The 22,937-nt window shown below is 36.7% G+C and overlaps 2 protein-coding genes across 27 annotated transcripts in view; both read left to right on the top strand.

The window, feature by feature from the left end:
- The window catches only part of BAZ2B (bromodomain adjacent to zinc finger domain 2B), a 385,073-nt gene extending 379,461 nt beyond the window's left edge, over positions 1–5,612 (top strand). For all 19 annotated transcript variants that reach the window (XM_081243239.1, XM_081243227.1, XM_081243238.1 and 16 more), the window contains one exon: positions 1,120–5,612. In XM_081243239.1, the coding sequence (XP_081099365.1) occupies positions 1,120–1,273 (154 nt within the window). In that variant the 3' untranslated portion in view covers positions 1,274–5,612. The remainder of the gene's footprint in view (positions 1–1,119) is intronic.
- Positions 5,613–17,633: 12,021 nt separating this feature from the next.
- The window catches only part of WDSUB1 (WD repeat, sterile alpha motif and U-box domain containing 1), a 91,180-nt gene continuing 85,876 nt past the window's right edge, over positions 17,634–22,937 (top strand). For 3 of the 8 annotated variants that reach the window (XM_081242583.1, XM_081242584.1, XM_081242578.1), the window contains exons 1-3: positions 17,634–17,798; positions 20,034–20,455; positions 22,069–22,253. In XM_081242583.1, coding sequence (XP_081098709.1) covers positions 20,058–20,455; positions 22,069–22,253 — 583 coding nt within the window. In that variant the 5' untranslated portion in view covers positions 17,634–17,798; positions 20,034–20,057. Of the gene's footprint in view, positions 17,846–17,879; positions 18,420–20,033; positions 20,456–22,068; positions 22,254–22,937 lie in introns of those variants that run through there. The other 5 variants (XM_081242581.1, XM_081242580.1, XM_081242579.1 and 2 more) reach the window with 5 other exon arrangements.

Below are 22,937 nucleotides of genomic sequence, written 5' to 3' on the forward strand. Positions count from 1 at the left end.
ATGTGCATTTCACCTTAATTTAAAAAATAATAATTCCCAGAAGAAAAGGACAATGGGTGACGTTACATAGGGCTGACAATTCTGTGAGCTCATTACAGATAAATAAATTTTCTTCTTTTATTATTGCACATATTAGCAGAAAGGAGTGAAAAGACTGTACAAGATATTTTATCAAAGAAATAATTCCACTTTTACCAGATCTCAGAGCTTGAGTGTGTGCTTCATAGGTATTTCTAATGGGTAAATTATTTTAGTATTCAATTTGTCATGTTAGAATTAATTTAAATTTGAATTTCCAAAAGCCCTTTTTCAAAATGTATTTATTTGGCTTGAAATGCACCACTCCTTCCTTACTAATAAGTCTAGTCATGCACCTTTCAGTTCTCTTCTCTGTGTTCTTACAGGGAAAGAGGACTGGGATTTTCCCACAAAAAAAAGCACTGAGTTCACAGTGCCTCTCATTGAGAGGCGGTTTCCTGATAATGTTATCTCCAGTAAAGAGTAAAGATAGCACATGCTTTTTTTGCTTGTTTTGGATCATCATATGACAGTGTTTGAGCAAAAGAGCATATCTGAAGAGAGAAGAAGAAAAATGGGAAAGGGGCAAGGTTTAACACAGAGTGACCTATCCTGGGATGTATGTAAAAGCTACAGGGCAAGTGTCATGTACATAGTGCATGGGAAGCATTTATATTATTGCTACTGTAGCTAAATATTTTTGAGTGTGAAAAACAGGGTACTGCAAGTGATACAGTTGGTCAGAGTTAATAAACTAATCAAGTAGGATGAGTCCTGTAACAAAATTGTGATACAGGTCGAACAGGAAATTGGATGTAAGAAAAATGCTAGTTTGTTGAAATATATCTTGATCTTCAAGAGAAATCTGTTTTCCATTTAACCTGTCTTTAAGTTCTATATGTCCAAAACACGTGCAGTCTTTTAAACGTCCTATTTATAAGAGGGTATAATATGTTTTATATTAGTTTAAATGCAGTTACCCTAATCTTTTTCTTTTTCCTTTCAACTTTATGTTCTATTTTATCTTTTATTACCTCTTCATTTGTTTGCAAAACAAAACCAGCCTACAAAAGCAACCTGTAATCATGTGTTTTCTTCCAGGTATCCAAACCTTGAAACTTTTGCTGTAGATGTCAGGCTTGTTTTTGACAACTGTGAAACATTTAATGAAGATGATTCTGATATAGGCAGAGCTGGCCACAGTATGAGGAAGTATTTTGAAAAAAAGTGGACAGATACTTTCCAAATGAGCTGAAGTTATAATAATCTCTCTTGTTTTTTTCCTTTTAAACAAGGACAAATGAACCAGCAATGTGAACTGTATTTACATACATGTGCAAGGCACATACATAATGACTTTTTTTCCCTTAAAATAAATATCATTCAAAAAAAAGTATCAGAAGAATGATACCATTTTTAAAGGCTTCACTCCTACAACAACCAAGGCCCTTGGTTATTGGTTTGTGTGATTTATCAGCTAATTTAGGTAGAACAGGGAAGCACACCCAAAGAATTTTCAAAGGAAAGGGTGTTATAGTGCAATAGCAATGAAAATATATCAAATCGCACTGAATATTCAACACCAGAGCTCTAACGTGGGAAATGGTTCTCCTTTCCCTCTCAATAAATATCTATTTTTCATTTTTTTACTTTGTAGTTTATTTTTTAGTGAATGTATTTAATTTTATGAATTATTTATGATTAAACCACATCCAGAATCTTCGTTTTCTGTGAAAAGGAAGAACTAGAAAAATTGCTTTAAATCTTGAAAATACAACAAGGAATGTTTTAAAATATAAAACAAAGCCAAGTTAAACTGTTTACACTGATGTGCTATAAAAGCACCAAAAATAAACTTTACTGTAGAGTTACAAGTACATTTATATATATATATATATATATATATATATACATATATATGTATATATATATGTTGCTGCATCACTTGTGTAGTTAAATTGTATTTCAAGACAGTGAAGAAAAATTGACATGTATATACTGTTCATTATTGTTTATATTAAGTCTTGTTTTAAATATGTATTATGTGTATATATTGTTTGCAGACATTATTGTTTATGCCTTAGAAGGATTATAGCATTTTATTTTAGTCTGAAGGTAATTATAGCTGTACAGCTTGTACAGTAATTATCCTCTGCCAACACTGTGGCATCTCCTTGATCTTGGTAGTGCCTGCCTTTGAAACAGGGTGTAGGGGATATTAGTTTTCCATTTTTTCTATTTTGTTATATAATTTTAAGCCACCAGGGCCTAAATTAAAGTATAATCATTTGTATCCATGTGGAATAACATTGTGACAATTTCCTACGCACACAGTATTTTTTCATAGAAACATTTCCCTCCCATTTGCCTTGCCTCAGAAATAAATTTAAAAGACATTTGTAACCACTGTGTTTTATCTACTGTGTGTTGTGGTGGCCTGTTGGAGGCAAGTAGATCAGAATTTTTTTGTACCTATGTAAGAGTACTTGAAGTTTTATTTAAAATAAAATGTTGTGGAAAAGGTAGCATTCTTTTTTTAGGAGTGTTATTTTTCACTACTATGTGTGGCACGGATACAATAAAAGACTTTTACAAACTAGTTTTTTAGTTTTTCTTAATGAACCTGGAAATTTTTTTTTTTTCAAAAAAAGCTAGTTAATTTAAATTTGCTTTTTACAGAATCATAAAGGAGGAGCAGCAGAGTGTGGTTCAAAGAACATTGGGCTGGGTGGAGGAAGGTGGTCTTAAGTCAAGTGATGTGACTTTCATGAGTCTCTGAACCTCTCTGGACCACTTTTTATTTTTTATTTCACATTTCTAATATGAAAATATTAGAATATTTTTTAAGGTCTTGTTCTAATAGGTGAAATGTCTCTATTGTAGACATACAACCCAGTTGTCATTAAGAAAAATTTATTATATAAATTTGTCTAATAAGTCATGAGATACAAGTTCAAGCATTCATGAACTATGATTTGATGCCTTGCTGGGGTCTGAGGAATCATTGATGAACAAGACAGGCACAGGCCCTACCTTCATGGAGCTTACAGTCTAGTGCAGATGTGATCCTTAGCTAATGTCCTTAGTAAAGGGCTTTTAATAAGTAGTGAAGGGAGAATAGAAAAGTTTTGAAGAAATATTAAACTTTAGAATGCTTCATAACCTCAGAGTATTTTCCAAAATTCCTAGAGTGTTTGTGAAGGCTTATATGAAAATCAGCTGTTATTATGTACATATGTCAGTTTCTGTTAACCAAATATTACAGTGATGCCTTAAGGAGCTGGTGCTCAATCAAAAATACCATGTGGAACAGAGAACAAGGTGGTGCTGTGAATCAAGTGTGTGGTTTTTGTGTTTATAGAACTGGCTGCCAGATGCTCCATGGAGAGTCGTCTTCATGGGGTGTTTTGCCTTAGGGAGCATATGTGGTTACATTACTTTATATTAGATGGCATATAAGAGCTTGATTTTAACATGTCTGGTGCCCGAGGGGCGAATGAGAAATAAAATACTTAAACACACACGAAGAACAGTTTTTCAAGAGTGATTAATTTTCTTTTAAAAATAAATTAAATATCCCTGAAAAAAAGAAAGGTGACTATTGGCTACTTTGGACTGCTGTCTTCATTGTTGCTACTCAGCAGGAGTAGCTGTTCAAGAAGTACTGGCCATGATCCCCAAAGGGCCACAATTAGTCTCCAGAACAATTGTTACAATACACATGTGGATCATTTGTTATGTGAATGACTCTTGCATTCACGGTGCCATAGGTTGGACCTAACTTCAATAAAACCAGTATTATTATTCCCCTCAAATATAAAAACATTTTCCTAACCCTCTGCTATCATACAATTACAAGTATGCACAACATACTTTTTCTAAGATAAATTAGGCTTTAACCTGAACCTTCTCCATTTTAGTCCTGGTTGCTCTGTGAATTGTAAAAAATTGGCCTGACCTCAAGTATAGATTTTGATTTATCCTAAGGATAAACCAATCAATCCACTACTACCAAACCCCCAAAATAGTCGTCAGTTTGAAACAACATCTAGAGATTAAATTAATATATTTATTTAGTTGTTAACCGTGGTTAAAATTAAACAAATGAAAATTTATCTGTGGGTATACCTTGAACTCAAAAGAACTAAATTACCATAAATGCAAGGTAATCTCTTTTTCTTATTTCAACCCCAAAATGAAATTTGTTAAAAGCACTAGTTTTAATCAAAATCATGAGGGAGCTGATCTGTCTTTGGTACCTTAATGTACCCCCTCTGTGCTCCTTCTCTTTTCTATCCCCTCTACCCCCATACCCTTTCAAGAAATTTAAAATCCTGTTCATTTAGCCTCCTATGAAATATATCCTTAACAAGGAAATCTGATCTCAATGATTTACTCCTTTTTATAAATTGTATTTGTGGGCTACCTCTCTCAAGATTATTTGCATTTGAGAAACAAAAGAAGTTTGTGCTCTGTTATAAGAATTTCATTCCAACAAGGAGATAAGAGAGGTATTTTAAGACAATTGAAGTTTTCCTTCCACAGGAATATGACTCATAAAAAATACAACACAGAGAAACTAGTAGAACCTTATCTACTAGGAATTTTGCCTCAGTTAGATCTCTTAGGAGGCCTGCTTGGACCACATTACAACTCTGCCTAAAAAAAAAAAAAATTTTTTTTAACCCTCAACTACACAGAATTAAGATAATTCCTCTCCTCAATTCATGACACACTCTTCACATTGTTCTTGCAAAGCCCCTCTTTTCTTTCATTTTCTTACTTCTTCCTTCAGCTCCTCTTCAATTCCCTTTCCTCCCACATACAACCACATATGTCTTTCCAGTTAACCTTTTATATATGTATTTAGCAACACATACATCTTTAAAAATATATAATGTGGGGAAAATATATATATATACAGTGTTTTTCAAACTTGTATCAGTTGCATTATGCTATACATGTCATTCTATTTTTCTAATTTTGTTTCTTTTGAGTTGAAAAAGGAATACATAAATCTGGTTCATTACTTTTGATTGCTACAAGGTATTCCATCACAGGCATATACCACATTTTACTTTCAAACTTCTCTCAGCATGAAAACCTAAGTTGCCTGCAACTCCTTGTCACTGCAAATAATACTGCAGTGAATGTTGTCATACATGTCTTCTATGGACCTGCGTGTGCAAGCCTGTTTCCTAGATGGTCCCAAATGATTCATGCCCCTGTGTAATCACTTCCCACATTGTATTGGGTTTTGCCTGTGTGACCAACATAATATGGCAGTGATGTGTGAATTACCAGACTAGGTCATAAATACGTTGCTATTTCCACCTTGTTCTCTTGGATCACTTGCTCCTGGTAAAGCCAACTACAGTGTTGTTGAGGACACTGTAGCAGCCCCATGGGACAGCCAACAGCTAGCACCAACGTACAAGCCATGTGACAACAGCATCTTAGAAGTGGATCCTTCAGCTGAAGTTAAACAGATGACAGGAGCCCCAGCCAACATCTGGACTGCAACTTTAGAAGAGACCCTGAGACACTCCTGAATTCTTGACCCATAGAAACTGTGGAATAATAAATGTTTATCGTTGTTTTAAGCCACTCAGTTTTGAGTAATTTGTTACATAGCAATAGATAACTAACAGACTGTGGTAAGAGTTTCTCTAGGATCTATATGTAGGGGAGAATCCCCAAGTTGTTAGGTATATGCACACTAACTTTCCATGCTATTGCCATACTACCCTCCAGATGACTACACCAGTTTACACTCCTACTAGCAGTGGAAGAGGATTCTTCCCCCTACTTCTCAACCAGTATTCAATATTTGTTTGGATTAATTTTCACTAACAATTTATTACAGATTTTTGAATTGGAATACCATGTTTTGAGGGATATCGAGCAATTTCTCCAATCTTTTTAGCAGCTTCAACTTTGATTGCCTTTTTGTAGTTTTTGTTTTATGTAGACATCATATCTAACCCTATCTGCTTTTTAGGGACTATAAAACGGCCCCAAATTTTATATTCAGCCAATGATATTCAGGAGACGGAACATTCAGGAGATGAGCAGGCAAAAGCTCAGGTAAATGGAGGTGAGTAGAAAATATTGAGAGTTCTTAGGTATTGTTGGAGCTTATATAGACTTATGAGTTACTGTAGCAAAAGCAGTGCTTGGAAGTGTGATGCATAACAAGTTGGCTAAAGGCAGGGTTAAAGGAAAAGATAATTCGGATCCTCTGGACCTTCAGTGGAAGAGAATTTTGCACCTTAGCAAAATTAATATCTGAGATCTATTTGTTCTATGTCTACCCTGACCATACACGTGAAGATCATTTGGATTGTTCTCACTTGGATGACTAAATAAAAGCATTGTGAGGTATACTATAAGTTGTATGTAGTTCATTCTTGAAATTAAAAAAAAAATTTAAGTATCAAGCTGGACTTCTAAGAGTGCCCTTATTCTCACTGAACAAACTCCTTACCATGTCCTTTAATTAAAAAATAGCCCTGGGACTTCCCTACTGGAGCAGTGGTTGAGAATCCGCCTGCCCATGCAGGGGACACGGGTTCAAGCCCTGTTCTGGGAGGATCCCACAGGCCGTGGAGCAACTGGGCCCGTGCGCCACAACTACTATGCCTGCTCTCTAGAGCCCGCAAGCCACAGCTACTGAAGCTAGCGTGCCCAGAGCCCATGCTCCGCAACAAGAGAAGCCACCACAGTGAGAGGTCCACGCGCCCCAGTGAAGAGTAGCCCCCGCTCGCCGCAACTAGAGAAAACCCCCATGCAGCAATGAAGACCCAACACAGCCAAAAATAAATAAGTTTATTAAATAAATAAATAAAAATTAAAAAGAGCCCCAATAATCATGGTAATGGATACCAAAGAATGTGGTTGAATCTTGAAGAGGAATTCAGTAGTGAATGAAAGAGACCTAAGGCTTATAGCCAGTTGGGAATAAACCTTGCGCTGAGATGAAAGGGAAGCTCAGCAAGGTCATTACTTCACCAAAGGCTAACAAGACGTTTACATGGCAGGTTTGTATGGAGACAGTGGAAGGCCTTGAAAGGTATGTTCTCGTCTGTGATTCCTCCAATTCTTCAATTACGTTTACAGCTCTTCTTCAATATTGCTTTTCTGAATATCCTCATTATAGCAAATCTCAAGTCTTTTGAATATAGAAGTGACTGTTTAAAAACAAAGGCTGATTCTATTCAGCCATTAAAAATTATCATGAAAATCTATATTAATATTGGTAAATTAAGTGAAAAGGCTGGTTATAGTAGAGTATGTATAGTAATTCTGTTAAAATATATTTAATGCACTTAGCATGGGGCAAACTGCAGGGATGCATCTACTAAAATGTTAGTGCTTTTTTTTCTGCAGGGATGTATAAAACATTAACAGTGCTTTTTTTCTCTGGTTGGTAGAATTTGGGAAGACTAACATCTTTGTCATCTTCCTTATCTATAGATCATAATATCTCTGCAAAAAAATGTGCTTTTTTTAACATTTAAAAAGTCACAAACCAAGTATGGTAAATTTAGCTGGTAAATATAACTGGTGAATATACTGAATGATGCCATTTAAAGGTTAAGGCATAACATTTACATAATAATTGAGTTCTGGATTACTTTCACATCTATTATTTCACTTAAATTAAATGTTTTTTATTGTATAGGTATTTTTCATGTGGAAGACACCTTAATTGCCTATTCAGTAGCTGGCTGTCTTGTCTTCTTCCTTCCATCCACTCTGTAGATGTTGGTTGGCCATAAACTTCATGGGAAAGTGGGCACTTTTTTAGCCCCAGGAGGATAAATCTTTTAATTAGTAAGCCAATCATGGTAATTCCATTCCTGTTGAAAGTGATTGCTTAAAGAATGAGCATGTGATATAATCCTGGGCAGTGACATAAGAGAGAAGTCCTCTGGGGAATTGTTCAGAGGAGAATTTCTGTCCCTTTTGGTCTTTGGAGATGGTTTAGGAGGCCATGATGCTTGGAGCTACTGCAACCATCATTCAGCTATGCAAAGACAAACCTGAGAGGTGATAACAGTAATGCTGAAGATGGGGGAAGTGAGGGAGATGGAAAGGACCTGGGTTCTTGATGACATGAGCCATCAAATTAATCTTAGAGCCACACTACCTCTGAACATTTTGCTAGGTGAGATAATTTATTGCATAAGCAATTTTGATTTGAATATTGTGTTTCAGATGAAAGCATCTTAGTATAGCCTGGGCTACTGCTTTGCAGCAATTCAGGCGACATGCTGCACAATTCCAGAGGGCCCCATTCATTATAGGCCAGGATATAGCCCATTTTACAGATGACAAAACCAATACCAAAAAGGTCGAGTAATTTACGCATTGGCAGCAAACTTAGTAAGCTTCACTTGGTAAGGTCTTTGGCCTTCAAATAAAATTGCTCAGAACATAACACTGATTTTCTTGATTACTTTGAACATTATTTGAATGCATTTTCTCACCAAAATATTCCGAAACTAATTTGAGCGTTGGTAGTGTTATGGAATAATAACAAGATGGTAATTTTTAAGAGATGAATGTATTCTAGTTTATTTAGAAATAGTTACATTGCTTTGGAATCAAAATCTAAAAAGAATATTGAACACTAAGTTCGCTTCTGTACATGAGGAAGGAACTGGAATTATCTTTAGCCTCCTGCTGTAAGCAATCAGGCAACTGAACAAAGTATATAAAACAAATGTTTTTAGACATTAGACTACAGCACAAGACTAATTCCTGAAATAAGAGTAAGAAATGAAGCTGGCCTTACAATTACCCTGCCTAAGATTTAGTATCTGGAGGTGCTACAGTCTTAATTTTATTATCTTACCCATTATTTTGATTAACTCGGCACTTTACAGCATGTGATGCAGTATCCTCTACAGGTAGAGGATTTTCATTGCAGTTCATCCTTTGGTGTTGATGTTTTTCATTATGGGACTGGTGCTATGATGGCATAAAATATGTCTAAATGCTTAAGGTAAGTTAAGAGTCATATTATATGAAAGACAAGTGAAAAGGAACTTCATTTTATAATGTGGGGTAACCCAGCTTTGAATATAACAGATTGATGCCTTATGTAAACTTGGAATAAAAGTTACATTCCTTACTCATCTTCATATAGATTCAAGTATTACCTCTATAGTGGTTCCCAATCTTTTCACTATTATGTACAACTGTTATTCTTGTTTTTATTTCCATGTCGCAATGCTTGAAGAGTTTTATTTACAAAGCAGTGGCATTAAAAAAAATAATACCTGTACACCATAATTACAGGCACATGTGCCATTCACTTGAGACTATTTGGGTCATTAAAAATAGCATAAAACCCCTAGTTATAACATTCAGAGTCTGCCTAGAAGTTGGAAAACCTCAGGCTTACTTATCATTGATGATTCCTGTATCAATAAATACACACTATATTCTTCTTCTGACCTCAAACTCTATCTTAGGACATGACACAGATAACACAAACTCAACAATCTAAAAATGATCTCATGGTCTTCCTACTTTTCACACTTGCTCTTTCCCCTGTATTCCATACCACGGTTAACAGAATCAACATACATCTAGCCACCCATGGTAGGAAACCTCAGAATTCCTTTGGACTTCTCACTTTACCCATCTCTCCATGACATCCTGAAGAATCTTCCTCTAAAATTCCTATGGTGTACATTTATCTCCAATTTTCCATTCCCTCTGCCACTATACTAGTTTATGCCTCATCATTTGCTAAGTACCAGTATCTCACTTTTTCTAGCCATCCTCCCTTTTTAAAAAAATTGTGGTTAAATATACATGACATAAAGTTTGCCATCTTATTCATTTTTAAGTGTACAGTTCAGTGGTGTTCAGTAGATCCATATTTTTGCACATCTATCACCACTATCCATTCCAGAACTGAACTCTATATCCATTACACAGTAACTCCTCCTTCCCCCAGCCCCTGGCAACCACCATTCTATTTTTTGTCTTTTTTTATCTGACTTATTTCACTTAACATGTCTTCAAGATTCATCCATGTTGTACCATGTATCAGAATTTCCTTTCTTTTTAAGGCTGAATAATAATACCATTGTGTATGTATAGACCACATTTTGTTTATGTATTCATCTGTTGATGGACATTTGGGTTGCTTCCACTCTATAGCTATTGTGAATAATGCTGCTATGAACATGGGTGTACAAATATCTCTTCAAGACCCTGCTTTCAATTCTTTTGGGTTTATACCCAGAAATGGAATTGCTGGATCAGATGGTAATTCTTTTTTTTATTTTTTAAGGAACCACCGTAATGATTTCCACAGCAGCTGTACCATTTTTACATTCCCTCCAACAGTACACAAGTTTCCAATTTCTCTATGTCTTTGTCAACACTTGTGTTGTTATTTTTGTTTTTTGATAGTAGCCATCCTAACAGGTGTGATGTGGTATCTCACTGTGGTTTTGATTTGCATTTCTCTGATGGTTAGTGATAAGTATCTTTTCACTTGCTTGTTGCCCTTTTGCACATCTTCTTTGGAGAAGTGTCTGTTCAAGTCCTTCGCCCATTTTAAAATCAAGTTGTTTGGTTTTTGTTGTTGAGTTACAGGAGTTTTTTAAATATATTCTAAATATTAACAACCCTTATCAGATATATGATTTGCAAACAGTTTCTTCCATTCCATGGGGTGCCTTTTCACTCTGTTGATTGGTTATATCCCTTGATGCACAGAAATTTTTAATTTTGATGTAGTCCAATTTGTCTGTTTTTTTCTTTTGTCTATGTTTTTGGTGTCCTATACAAGAAATCATTGTGAATCCAAGTCATATATCATTCCCCCTATGTTTTCTTCTAACAGTTTTAGCTCTTACAGTTAGGTTTTCGATCCATTTTGACTTAATTTTTGTACATGGTATAAAGTAAATGTCCAACTTCATTATTTTGCATGTGGATATCCAGTTTTTGCCATACCATTTGTTGAAAAAACTTTCTCCATTTCGTGGTTTCAACGCCCTTCTTGAAAATCATTTGACCATATATGTGCGGATTTATTTCTAGGCTCTCTCGTCTTTCCCAATGTTTTTTTCCATTGTTGTAATAAGTTTTGAAATCAGTCTAGTCATCCTCCTTTTGTCCACCACTCTGCCATCTTGAACCCAGATCTGATTCTGTCAGTCCGTTGCTAAAAAGGTATTTGTGTAGCATTAAAGGCTCTTCAGACTTAGCCTCGGCCTATTCTTAGTCTTTTGTCCTATCATAACCCCATCCTCTCTTCCCTACATTGGCTACTCATCCCACAAAATAACTCCAGAACACAATGTATGCTTACCCACCACCTGCTAAATTCTATTATTTGTGGCTTCCTCTATTCTCCTTCCCACCCTCCACCCCCAGGTGGCAGTTACTTTTTACTCTTATAGAATTTTGTTACTATCAGAGCCATTATCACATCATATCATAACAAATTATGTATGCATGCCTGCTCCCACCAGTAAAAGTTGAGCTTCTTGATGGCCCTTCAAAGAATTTCTTTGTGCTTGCATTGCCCAGAGATCTCACACCTATCTATTACAGTTGCACAGAGAAAGTGGTATTAATATGTATACAACGCTAGGCTAAATACTGCATGTGCAGCGTTTTGTTTAATCTTCAGAACAGTTCTATGAGATATGACATATGAGGAACCCAAGGCTTATAAATGTTTGGTTACATAGCTGCTTAGTGGTCAGGGCTAGGATTCAAACTCACAGTCAACTGGCCCCAAGCCATGCTGTTATCACTAAGCTATGAAGACACTAAAGAGAGATGGGTGGTTAGTAAAATACAATAGGATCTGGTGACTTACCTACTCTCTTTCAGGCCTGGACATGATGTTATCACAACCTCCAAAGTTAATCAGACTTAGGAGGTTGCCGATGTGCACTAATCACACTAAATAAAGCATAAACCAGAATATCAACTAAATTATGATGGGAAAGATTCCATTCAACTAGCTAAAGTACCATGTCCAGGTTTCCAGTGTCATGATATCTAAGAAAGAGACTGAATTATCTGAAATATACTAGGTGAGCATATAGACTCAATACAATGAGAATGAGATATACTTGGGAGTGTTTTATCCAGGCATGGTAAGGGCAGGCGAATCAGCCCTTCTCCACAGCACAGCAAACCACAATGGAGTCTCTATCTGACAACTTCTGGGGTTCTTTCCTGGACAATACATATAAAACAGCATATTTTACCCCTCAAACTCCCCTTTTTCTCTGTTCCATGATGCTTATCCCTATTTTTTGTTCAAACTCCCCTTTTTCTCTGTTCTATGATGTTTATCCCCATTTTTTGTTCCTGAGAAACTGAAATATCTCAGCTTCCTTGATTATCATATTTTCCAGTTCTGCCTATTTAAAATTATTTCTAGCCATCTGATTGGAATTCTGCACATTTCATGAGTCATGTGTTTATCGACATGCTCTTATTTTATGACAAGAGATAATTGTCCATTATATATGGATTTAACTGGCTTTCTTACTCCTCCACTCAAATTTCCTGTGAGCAGCTAGAATTCATATTCTCCCATAACTAAAGGTATTGCTGTTATGGGCTGTGTACCTCCCACTCTCACCTGACACAGCTCCTCAAGAGACTGTGTCCTACACATTTTTTAAACACCCAGTATCTAGTATAATGTCTGACATATTAATGGCACCCAATAAAACTTTGTCAATAAAGCCTTCCCATCAAGGAAGATACTCAAAAGAATGAGCTATACTCTGAAAGCAATGCCAAAATCCAGGTTCTAAATATCTTTTAGGTAGCAGCTATGCTGGAATAAATGTTTGAATTTTCAAAATGATTGCTTTGAAAAGGATAGCTCTTATTGCATGTATATGTTGGATTATAGTTCATGAAATATGAGGTCATATTACTTTATAATCATATCTTGAAGCCTAGTAATGTTCTGATAGCATACAGCTGCTTCCTGGGACGTGTTAAAGAGGCTCATGTCTAGAATAAAAGACCTAAGACGTCCCAGGTGAACTAAATAGGTCAAAAGGAATGGATTATCTGGTACAAAGTAAAACTTCTTTGTAATTCTCCAGATTGCTTTCCTCTGGTCTCTAACTTTGATCTCACTTCCTTTCTAAGAGGACATTACCTATCATCTGGTATAGTCATTAATACCATAAAATCAAAGACTTATCTTCCTGGGCACATGATGGAATTGTATTTCCTATACTCCTTGTGGTTGAGTGAGGCCATTTGACAAGCTAGTTCTGGCCAAAGAGATCTGAATATAATTATCACGTGCATCTTGTTAGCCAGTATTTAATTTCTTTCTTCTCCCTCTGGCACAGCTACTATTAATGCTCAAAATGACTCATGTTCTGTTAGCCCAGACCTCTGATTAACTATGTTGAACATAATTCCCTACCAATTCACAATGGACACATAGCATAAACAAGAAATAAACCTTATTTTACGTCACTAAGATATTAAGGTTCATTGTAATTGCCTCATATCCTAGGCTATCCTGATGCAGACTGGCTATAAAACCATTGGATTAGAAGGAAAAAAAATAGGCCCTGTAGGGCTTAATATCTTACCTCTCTATATCCCATCACTTATGAAAGGGTCCTGGAAAAGAACTAAAATGCACAATTGAAGAAAGTGTGATAAAAGATTAAGAGGGTCTTGGCAAAGTAAGTAGATTGAACTGTAGTAATGTGTCATGGTCAGGAAAGACTGCTAATATATTTTACCTTAGGTTCAAAGGGGAGACACTGCTTTTGAGAAACCTCATGATGGAAAACACAAAACCAATAAGAAAGTGGAGGGGCTGGAGTGCATTTTGACCCAGTGAAACTTTGGGCTGATATGGATTTGTGTGGACAACCCTTTATGCTATTATTGAGACCCAAATTGTGATCGACCTAAAAATGATCAGTAGATTTTATTAATACAAAGAATTACAGGGCTTCAGCCAAAGCAGTGGTTAGAGGGATATTTATAGTTGTAAATCCTATATGGAAAAAAATTCATAAATCAGTAAGCTAACCTTCCAATAGAAAAAGAAGACCAAACGAAGCATTAAGCAAGAAGGAGGAAGGAAGTAATAATTAGAGTGGAAATTAATAAAAGAATAGAAAATATTAATTAAACCAAAAATTGGTTCTTTGAAAAGATCAACAAAATTGACAAAGCTTTAGCTGAACCAACTGAGAAAAAAGAGGGAAGACTAATTACTAAAGTCAGGAATGAAAGAGGGGACATTGCAGAAACAAACACGGACTTTAAGTGAATACTATGGACCAAGTAGATAACTTGGGTGATAATGGACAACTTCCTATAAGATACAAAGTACTGCAACTGACTCAAGAAGCAAGAGAATATCTAAATAGACCTATGACAAAGAGATTGAATTAATAATAATTCTGTAAGTTGGGCTATTATCAAGTGAATTTGATTATACAATGTCTATTATATTCTTATGTTATTAAAAAAATCAGGAATCTGAAAGTAAAAATGTGGGTTTCTTTTTCAAAACTGTATTTTAAATCTTGAATTCTCTTTTGGAGCATTAGTAATAAGATACTGGAAAATAAAGAATTTGAGAAGATGAGACAGAAGAAATAAGAAAAGGAAAATTTTAATTATAGGAAATTGGAATTTAAAAATCCATAAACGAGAAGAATGTTTCTTGTACCAAAGAGGAAGAAAAGGCATAGTTGGAACTGCAAAATTTCTTTAGCATGTACAGATACCAAATGTCATCACATTTCTTTCTTGTCTGCTTATTTTTAGCTACATGTATGTTTTCTATCATCAGGCAGCTCTCACTGTGCCCAGTGTGAGGCTTCCTCATCCTCATTTGGCTGCCCCTGGGTCTTTCTTCTATCTGTATGAAACACCAACTTAAAGAACCCTAATGAACTCTTATTACTTGGTTGGCATCCAGGACTATGGGTGGATTAATGGAAACATGGACAGTTAGAGGGTGTAAAGTTTATTTAATTTCAAAGGATAAGGGGAATTCGGAGACTATTCCATAATGCAGAAGATAACACAGCCTGCACCCAGTTACAGCTTCCTTTCTACTGGGAGGTAGCGCTGTGGATAATACCAGGTGTGGAAAGTGAATGATTGCATCAGTATGAGAGAATCCCTGGGCCATTCTCATGGATATTTTTAGAAACTTTTTTTGAATTTTAATATACACTACACACAAATGCATGTATTATATATATTGAGCTTGATACATTTTTTTGCAAACTGAACACCTCCAGGGAGTTTTTTACATCTTGTACTCTACCTTGCCTGATGGTTCTGGAAACTCTGGCCTTATCTGCCTGCAAAGCAGAACAACCCAAATGCATTCCTGAGTATTTACTGTGAAACTGGGTATTTCCCAAGCTCATCCCTCAGTTGGCCCACACTTCAAGCCTGTTTAGAACCCATTCCTACACCCACCTTTTCTAATTACTTCAGTGCCTATCATCTCTCTCTCTCCTTTGAGTTCTTGGTTACTCTCAACTAAACATTTGAATAATCATTGACTCACTAACTAATTCACACCTATTCTGTTCCCACTGGATTGTATTTGGAGACCATGTATTGCTTACTATTTAACTGAAAAGTTAGTTTTCCTTTAAATATACCACTTAAAATTGTTTTCTATATTCCCCAAGAAGCATTATTACAAGGAACAAAACTAGAAATTAATGATAAAACAGGATTAATTATTGACCACAGTTACATAATTAGAGCAAAAAATGTATAAAATGTTCAAATCTTTAATGTTCCAAGTCAAAGTTCCAATTATTTGACACTGTCCTATGTAGTAGGATAACCCGTTCACTCATGTGATCAAGATCTCTATAAATTCTTAAAATGTTTCTCTAATATATTGCCAAGATATTTTAATTAACATCTCCCAAATTGCAAATTCACAGACTAGAGACCAGCTACAATAAAGCTTCCCTCTTTGAAACTGCCTGTCCTGCAAAACTGACCATACTGGGCTTGAGATCTCCATACTAAATTACTGGCCTGTGTAGTCAGGAGTTTCTTTTACATATTTTACTTGAAGAATATTATAACCAATCTTACCCATCAAATCAGTGAAAATTTTTAAAAAATTACTCAAGTCTGTCAAGAATGTGGACAGGCACCACCATATGTTGCTGAGACCATACAGCCTCTCTGAAAAGCAATATGGCAATATTTATTAAGACTATTTACACCCTTATACCTAGTAATTCCATCTCTATCTAACAATTTCCTTAGCAAATTTCATTAAATATTTATGTACGATGTCATTGAATCCAGTATTATCTATAATAAGCACAAAAATATTGAAACAACTGGGAAAATGTTAAATAAATTATGGTATGTTTCTGGGGCTGTGGACCATTAGGCAGAAGCAGTTAATTACACTACTGAGAAATTTTAGATGTGAAAAATGCTCAGGATACAACTGTAAGTTGAAAAAGGTAGTGTGCAGGTCTTTTTGTAAAATTATTGATATTATTATTCATGAAAGACTGAAAGTAAATGTTATATCTGAGTGGCTTATTTTTGAGTGGTGTGATTATTAGTTATTTTTCTTATTTATAGTTTCTATATTTCCTAGAGAGAGCTCCATTATTTATACAATCAAAAAGTTACTTTTAGAAAAATACTGTTTTGGCATTACTTTGGCCGGTAATCAGGTTTCAAAGTGTCAGTCATAATGCACTCGTTAATCAATTTAAAAATCACAGGAGCATCTCAAAATCATGAATTTTCATCTCCTCTTTTCCCTTTGTCTTTTTCATTACAAATCTTCAGCGATCTCAATTTCATGTTTAAATTTGAGTATTTTAGGTTATTACTCTTCAAATATGTGACTTTGGTTTCCTCAGGTTTGTAATTTTTTAATGTTTCCTCGCTGAAGAAAACTCTTTGTAACTTTGATTTTAATCTGAACATGGTTCAATACCGTGACGTGCACTTAGTTCGTAAGTGTTAGCACGCCTAGGAACTTTTTTCAGGTCAATTTTTTAATCTCAGAAGGGACTGGCAAAACCACTTCGTAATCAATTACACGTGGAAACCACGGTGTAAGCTCCACGTGAGCTTAGGAGGCGCTCGGAAACGCTATAAGAAATGCACATCGGGTTCAGGTGATAGCAGGATAGCCTGGATATCCTTTCCAGCAGCCTGCCCTGGAAAGACAGATTTGGGTAACCTGAGCACAAAGGCGATGGTTGAAGTCATGAACCACTGAGGTCAGAGCTGGCCGAAACAGAAAAGACCAATCAGGGAGGTCACAGAATAGAGCAGGATAAAGAAATACAGCAGAGGAAGGAGGCTCAAAAACTTTGAGCTGTAGTAACTGGAGAGTTAAAGGGGGCATTGTATAATGCCCCCTTTAAAATCACATTTCAGGCACTCGCTAGACCTTGAGACCTCAGCTTCCGCAACCAGAAAAAAAATTCAACTAAAGGTTCTTCCCCAATCCGGACTCATTTTAATCCTAGAGCCAGGTTTTAGAAATCTCCTCATCAGAAAGCGGAAGGGCGCGCATGCGCCGCGGCGCAGGCCGCCTCCCAGGGGGCGGGGCCTTCCTTTCGCCTTAGGTCGTCCGCCGGCGTCGGCCCCGCCCGCCTCACCTGCGCGTCACGTGTCCTGCGCCACTCGCCGGCATCTGAGCGCTGATTCCGGGCGTCGTGGGTTTTCGAGGTGAAAGGGGCAGTGCCCATGGGCCAGTTTAGCAGCGGCGGAGGCAGGTGCGGGACCTTGACTGGGGTCAGCCCGCCGAGCTTCCCCGCTCGAGGTGTCTAAACCCTCCGTTTCTCGGTGTCAGGTTCTAAGCGCGCGACAGGGACCTGCTGAGACTTTGACCAGAGCGATGCACGGTTTTGCGGCCTCGGTCTGGGAGCCGGGCGGCGCCTCCCGGCGGGGCGTGAAAGCCCCAGCTGGCTTCCACCCCTCCCCCCCACCCGAGCGCCGGTCCCCGCGCCCCGGAAGGCCCTGCTCCCCGCCGGCCGCGCTCCTGCCGCGGGTCGCTCGGTCCGCTGAGGCCTGGTTGGCTCTCAGAGTTGGGCAAATCCTTGGTCCCCGCGTGGGCGCGGTGGGAGTAGGTCTCGAGGTTTATGTTGGAGGATTCTTGGCACATTTCGGGTTTGCCTTACAGTAGATGGGTATGCGTGTGTTCACACTGGCGAGTTGATCCGGGATATGACCGGAAATTGAGTGTTCGGCTTGATGGCTGAGGTTTTTAAGTGGACGCCCACACCAGGTAGGGGTAGACTTGAGAGCGCGTTTTAAAACAAAGAGTTCAGCCGACTGCGTCTCTGTCCTTGCGACTCGAGGGCCTCGAACTGCAAAGGGAGCCGAGCGCCACAAGGGTGAGGAAGTTTGGAAAATTACCTGTGTGCACTTGCACAGTTGGGATTTGGGAGTTCCCCAGAAAGCACCTCCTGATGGCGTTTGTTTCCAGTGCAACACCTCAGGCGGTAATCTACCAGGGTTTTTGGTGGTTGGTTGGTTGGTTGGTTTTTTAGACTTCATTGAAGTTTGAAAAAAGAGGCTGAACTTTTGGGATAAGATAAATGTTGGAAAAGGCTCGCTCCATCTATTTGGAAAGATTTCTGTAAATAATATTAGAACAAGGTATTATGAATTTTACAATTCAAAGTTACGCCTGTCCCTTCAGGGCCGATTATTGCCTCGTTCTACACCATTTTTCCACAGTCAGATTTTTTTTTCTTTTCTTTTTTTAGTATTAGTAGCTTTATTTTTAGTTATCCAGTCATTTTGTATTATATTCACATATAATGTTTAAAGCCTAGAACTGGATTTGGGGAAAAATGTTAATTCAGCAAATATTTATTTGTCCACATTAAGTGCCGATACTGTTTTACGTTTCACATGCTGTAGATGCAGAAATGAGCGAAACAGACCCGATCTTTGTTGGTTTGGTGCTTACCTTCTGGTGGGGGGAGACAAATAAATAATAAATATGTCAGAGGGTGGTAATTGCTACACTGAGGATTAAAATACGGTGATATGCTAGCCTGTAGAGGGGCTACTTTAGACTGGGAAACTCTCTCTGAGGAAGGACACTGAAAGTGAAATCGAAATGTGAAATTAGATCCCAAAAGCAGGGGGAAGAGAATTTAAGCATAAGAAAACCACTTTGTGACGATCTTAGGTGTAATCCTTTTGACCAGGGAGGCTGGAAAGAGGGAGGGTGAGGGAAAGTGGAAGGAGTTGAGGTCTGAGAAGTAGGCAAGCAAGAGACAGACCATGTAGGGTTTTGTAAGTCTTGGTGAGGAGTTTGGATTTTATTCTAAATTTGTAAATTTGTTCTTAGGTGCAGACCAGCTAAGTCCATTTTTTGCCACTTTCTTTTTGGTTTCCTTGATTTATTACATTGATTCTTCACCTCAAATCTTTTATATCTTTTTATTCTTAGACAAGATGACAAACCATGACATGATAGCTTTCAACACTGCCACTTGTGAATGAAACCTTTTGTTCCTTTTTTATGAGTGAACTATATAATTCTGCATCTTAAAGGCAGAGCAGTAGCCTTGGCTCCATCCTGTGGAAGGAGCAGCAGAGTTTGTTAAAATAGTGAAAAATCTTTTTAAGCTGAGATTAGCAGATGTGGAATGAGGCAGTGTTGAGTAGCAGTTAAGGGAAAGTCTTCACAGGTGAAATAAATACCCAAGGTTCTGGATGTTCAGTGTCAAATCAGTTTGAAGTTATTTGACTAGGTTCCTTTTCAGGAGTTACGGAATTTTATTGGTATGGCACTGGTGATTGTGATAGTCATCAGAGGTTATAGTCTTAAAATGTTTTATTTCTCTCCCCGGTATAATATATTGTCTTTTAAAAATGTGAATGTAGGAGCTTTCATTGAGCAAGTTAATTGCTTTTGGCTCTTTTATATTGATTTGAGTTGCGTTTATTTGATTCCTAGGATGAAGTAACCTTTATCTGTCTAAAAATTGCAGGATATTTTACTTCAAATAAAGAACATGGTGAAACTCATTCACACATTAGCGGATCATGATGATGATGTCAACTGCTGTGCCTTCTCTTCTTCCCTCTTGGCCACTTGCTCCTTGGACAAAACAATTCGCCTGTACTCCCTGAGTGACTTTAGTGAATTGCCACACTCTCCATTGAAGTTTCACACCTATGCTGTCCACTGCTGCTGTTTCTCCGCTTCAGGACATATTTTGGCTTCGTGTTCAACAGATGGTACCACTGTCTTATGGGATACTCAAAACGGACAAACTTTGGCAGTGATGGAACAGCCCAGTGGTAGCCCCGTGAGGGTTTGCCAGTTTTCCCCAGACTCCACTTGTTTGGTATCAGGGGCAGCTGATGGAACTGTTGTTTTGTGGAATGCACAGTCATACAAGTTATATAGGTAGGAATATTTAAACCACTTTCCGTTTTTAATCCTATTAACAGGTCCACCAAAAAAAGAAGAAAAAAAGGCAGAATATTTTGATGACGTTAAGAAGCAGATAATTTTTAGACATCACAAGGAAAAATATTTTGACCTATCTTCTGAAGGTCATAAAAACAAAATATGAATCTTGAAGTAGATTTGCTTGGCTCTGAGTGTTTTAAATTTCCAATCTCTCTTTTGTAAAATAAGGTTAATCTTGTTAGACTTCATGGATTTTTTGGGAAAGAGGCCAAAAAAAAAACCCCACAGTAGTCTTTTGAATAAAATTTAGTAATTTTAGGCTTTATTTTTGTCACTCGTGGCTCAGGTGTTCTCAATAATAAAGTAATGGTAGGTAAATCTCACCTACACAGCTCTTTCCTGACTAGGATTCTTGCTGACCAAGCCCAGAAGAAGGAACCTTGTGATCAGCACGGTGTTGTGTTATCGTTTCTTTTAAAAAAAAAATCACTTAAAAAACTCCTTTTGGATAAAAATACATCAATTAATTTACACTGGTAATGTGTTGCAACTCACCAACATTAAAACCATGCACTTGTATGTATTTATAGTGTGGTGAAATATATATAACATCAAACATTTTAACCTTTTTAACGTGACATTAAGTACATTAAAAACTATAAACTTTCAAATGTTACCAATTAAAATAGCTTAATGTACCTTCCTTTCTCCCTACCCCCCAGCATCACTTAGAGCACAAATGGTAGCAGCTGGTAAACAACTGTTACTCATTTAGATTTGGGTCTTTGGATTGAAGAAAGTGATGTGTTTTAAGTGGTGTTAATAAAGTTTAAAGAGAAAGCACAGGAAGAATGAAATGCCTTTAAGTTATTTTGTGTGAATGAAATACAGCTGTCAGCTAACGAATCTTTTTCACTTATTGGGTGATAAATTCTGCCTCCCTAGCATTATTTCTCTAATGTATGTAATTAATGATATAAAAGTGGTACACTGCAGTAGATTTAAGCACTGGCTAGGACACTGCACTAATTGTTGGGTTTTTACCCGTTTATTTTTCCTAATTGAGAAAATAATTGTTAAGCCAGTGCTTCCTAATCTTCCCTAGATAATTTGAACTTGTTCACAGCATTTTCTTTACATAAAGAATTTGTATTTGAAGATGGGGTGAAAGTTTCTGGGTGATTTTGCTGTTTGTTGTTTCTAGGTGATTTTAATACAAAAGTTGAAAGTACTTTTGACCCCAGTAACATGTTTTTCAATCAAAAAGTTATATCTTAAAAAAAAATGTGACTGTAGTTGATATTGTTGGTTGTTATTGCTTTTTTTGTTAAGCTTTGTAGATTTTAACATGTTCCTACTGACTTGCCATATGGAAAAGTATGAAGATATGTCGACTTTGGTTTGGTTAAGATAATGTTTAAATCCTCTTACTTTTAGCAAGCATATAAATGATATTTTATTTCTATAGGCATCTACTGCCTTTTATCTCTAGTTCTGTGATAGCCATTTATCCTCTTTTTAGTATATCAAGCTGCTGTTAGAGATTGTAATGTAAAGTAAAAGATGCTCTGAAATGAAAATTCCCTTTTCTTTTGCTTTTATTTCAGATGTGCTAGTGTTAAGGATGGCTCCTTGGTGGCCTGTGCATTTTCTCCTAATGGAAACCTCTTTGTCACTGGCTCCTCGTGTGGAGATTTAACAGCGTGGGATGATAAAATGAGGTGTCTGCATAGTGAAAAAGCACATGATCTTGGAATTACCTGCTGCGATTTTTCTCCACAGCCAGTTTCTGGTTAGTTATTTTACTCTTGTAAGCACTAGTAATTCCCATTTGCAATTTGTATGTAACTTTTTGTTCTTTTACTTATTTTCACTTCATCATTAGTGAAACAACAAGCCCTTTTAATTCATTACTTTCAAGGAATCATCCTTCTCCTTTATCTTTTTTGATCAAAATGAAATCACAAATATTTTTGGGGGAAAATCAGGATCTTTGGGAAAATATGTAGGGGCTGACTCAACTTGGTGCAGTAGATCTGGATTCCTTGAGTACGGTAATGTAGAGGCCTTAACCCTGTTGGTTTTACTGTGATTTTTGAAATATTGTATATTGATATTCAAATAGAAATGTGGAATGTAAAAATTGGAAACAAGTTTCATTTTCCATTTACTAATTTAATCTTTCAAAACATAAATTTATAAAGCATTTGACAATACAGTTAGTTTTCAGAAAAAGAAGAAACAAAAACTCCTGAATATAGACTCTTGGTTTTAAATAAATACAGTGAATTGGGAAGTTGTCTTCTTTTATTTTCATCTTCTATGTTAGCATGAAGTTCTGCTTTTGGCTGCTCCAGTTTTACTGCCAGACCAGTGCTGTCCCATAGCAATACAATGTGAGCTACATATGTAAATTAAAAAATTTCTAGTAGTAGGTGAAATTAATTTTAACATATTTTATTTTACCCTATATATC

The sequence above is a fragment of the Mesoplodon bidens genome (genome assembly GCF_964165515.1).
Source record: "Mesoplodon bidens genome assembly, chromosome: 8".
Taxonomy (NCBI): Eukaryota; Metazoa; Chordata; class Mammalia; order Artiodactyla; family Ziphiidae; genus Mesoplodon; species Mesoplodon bidens.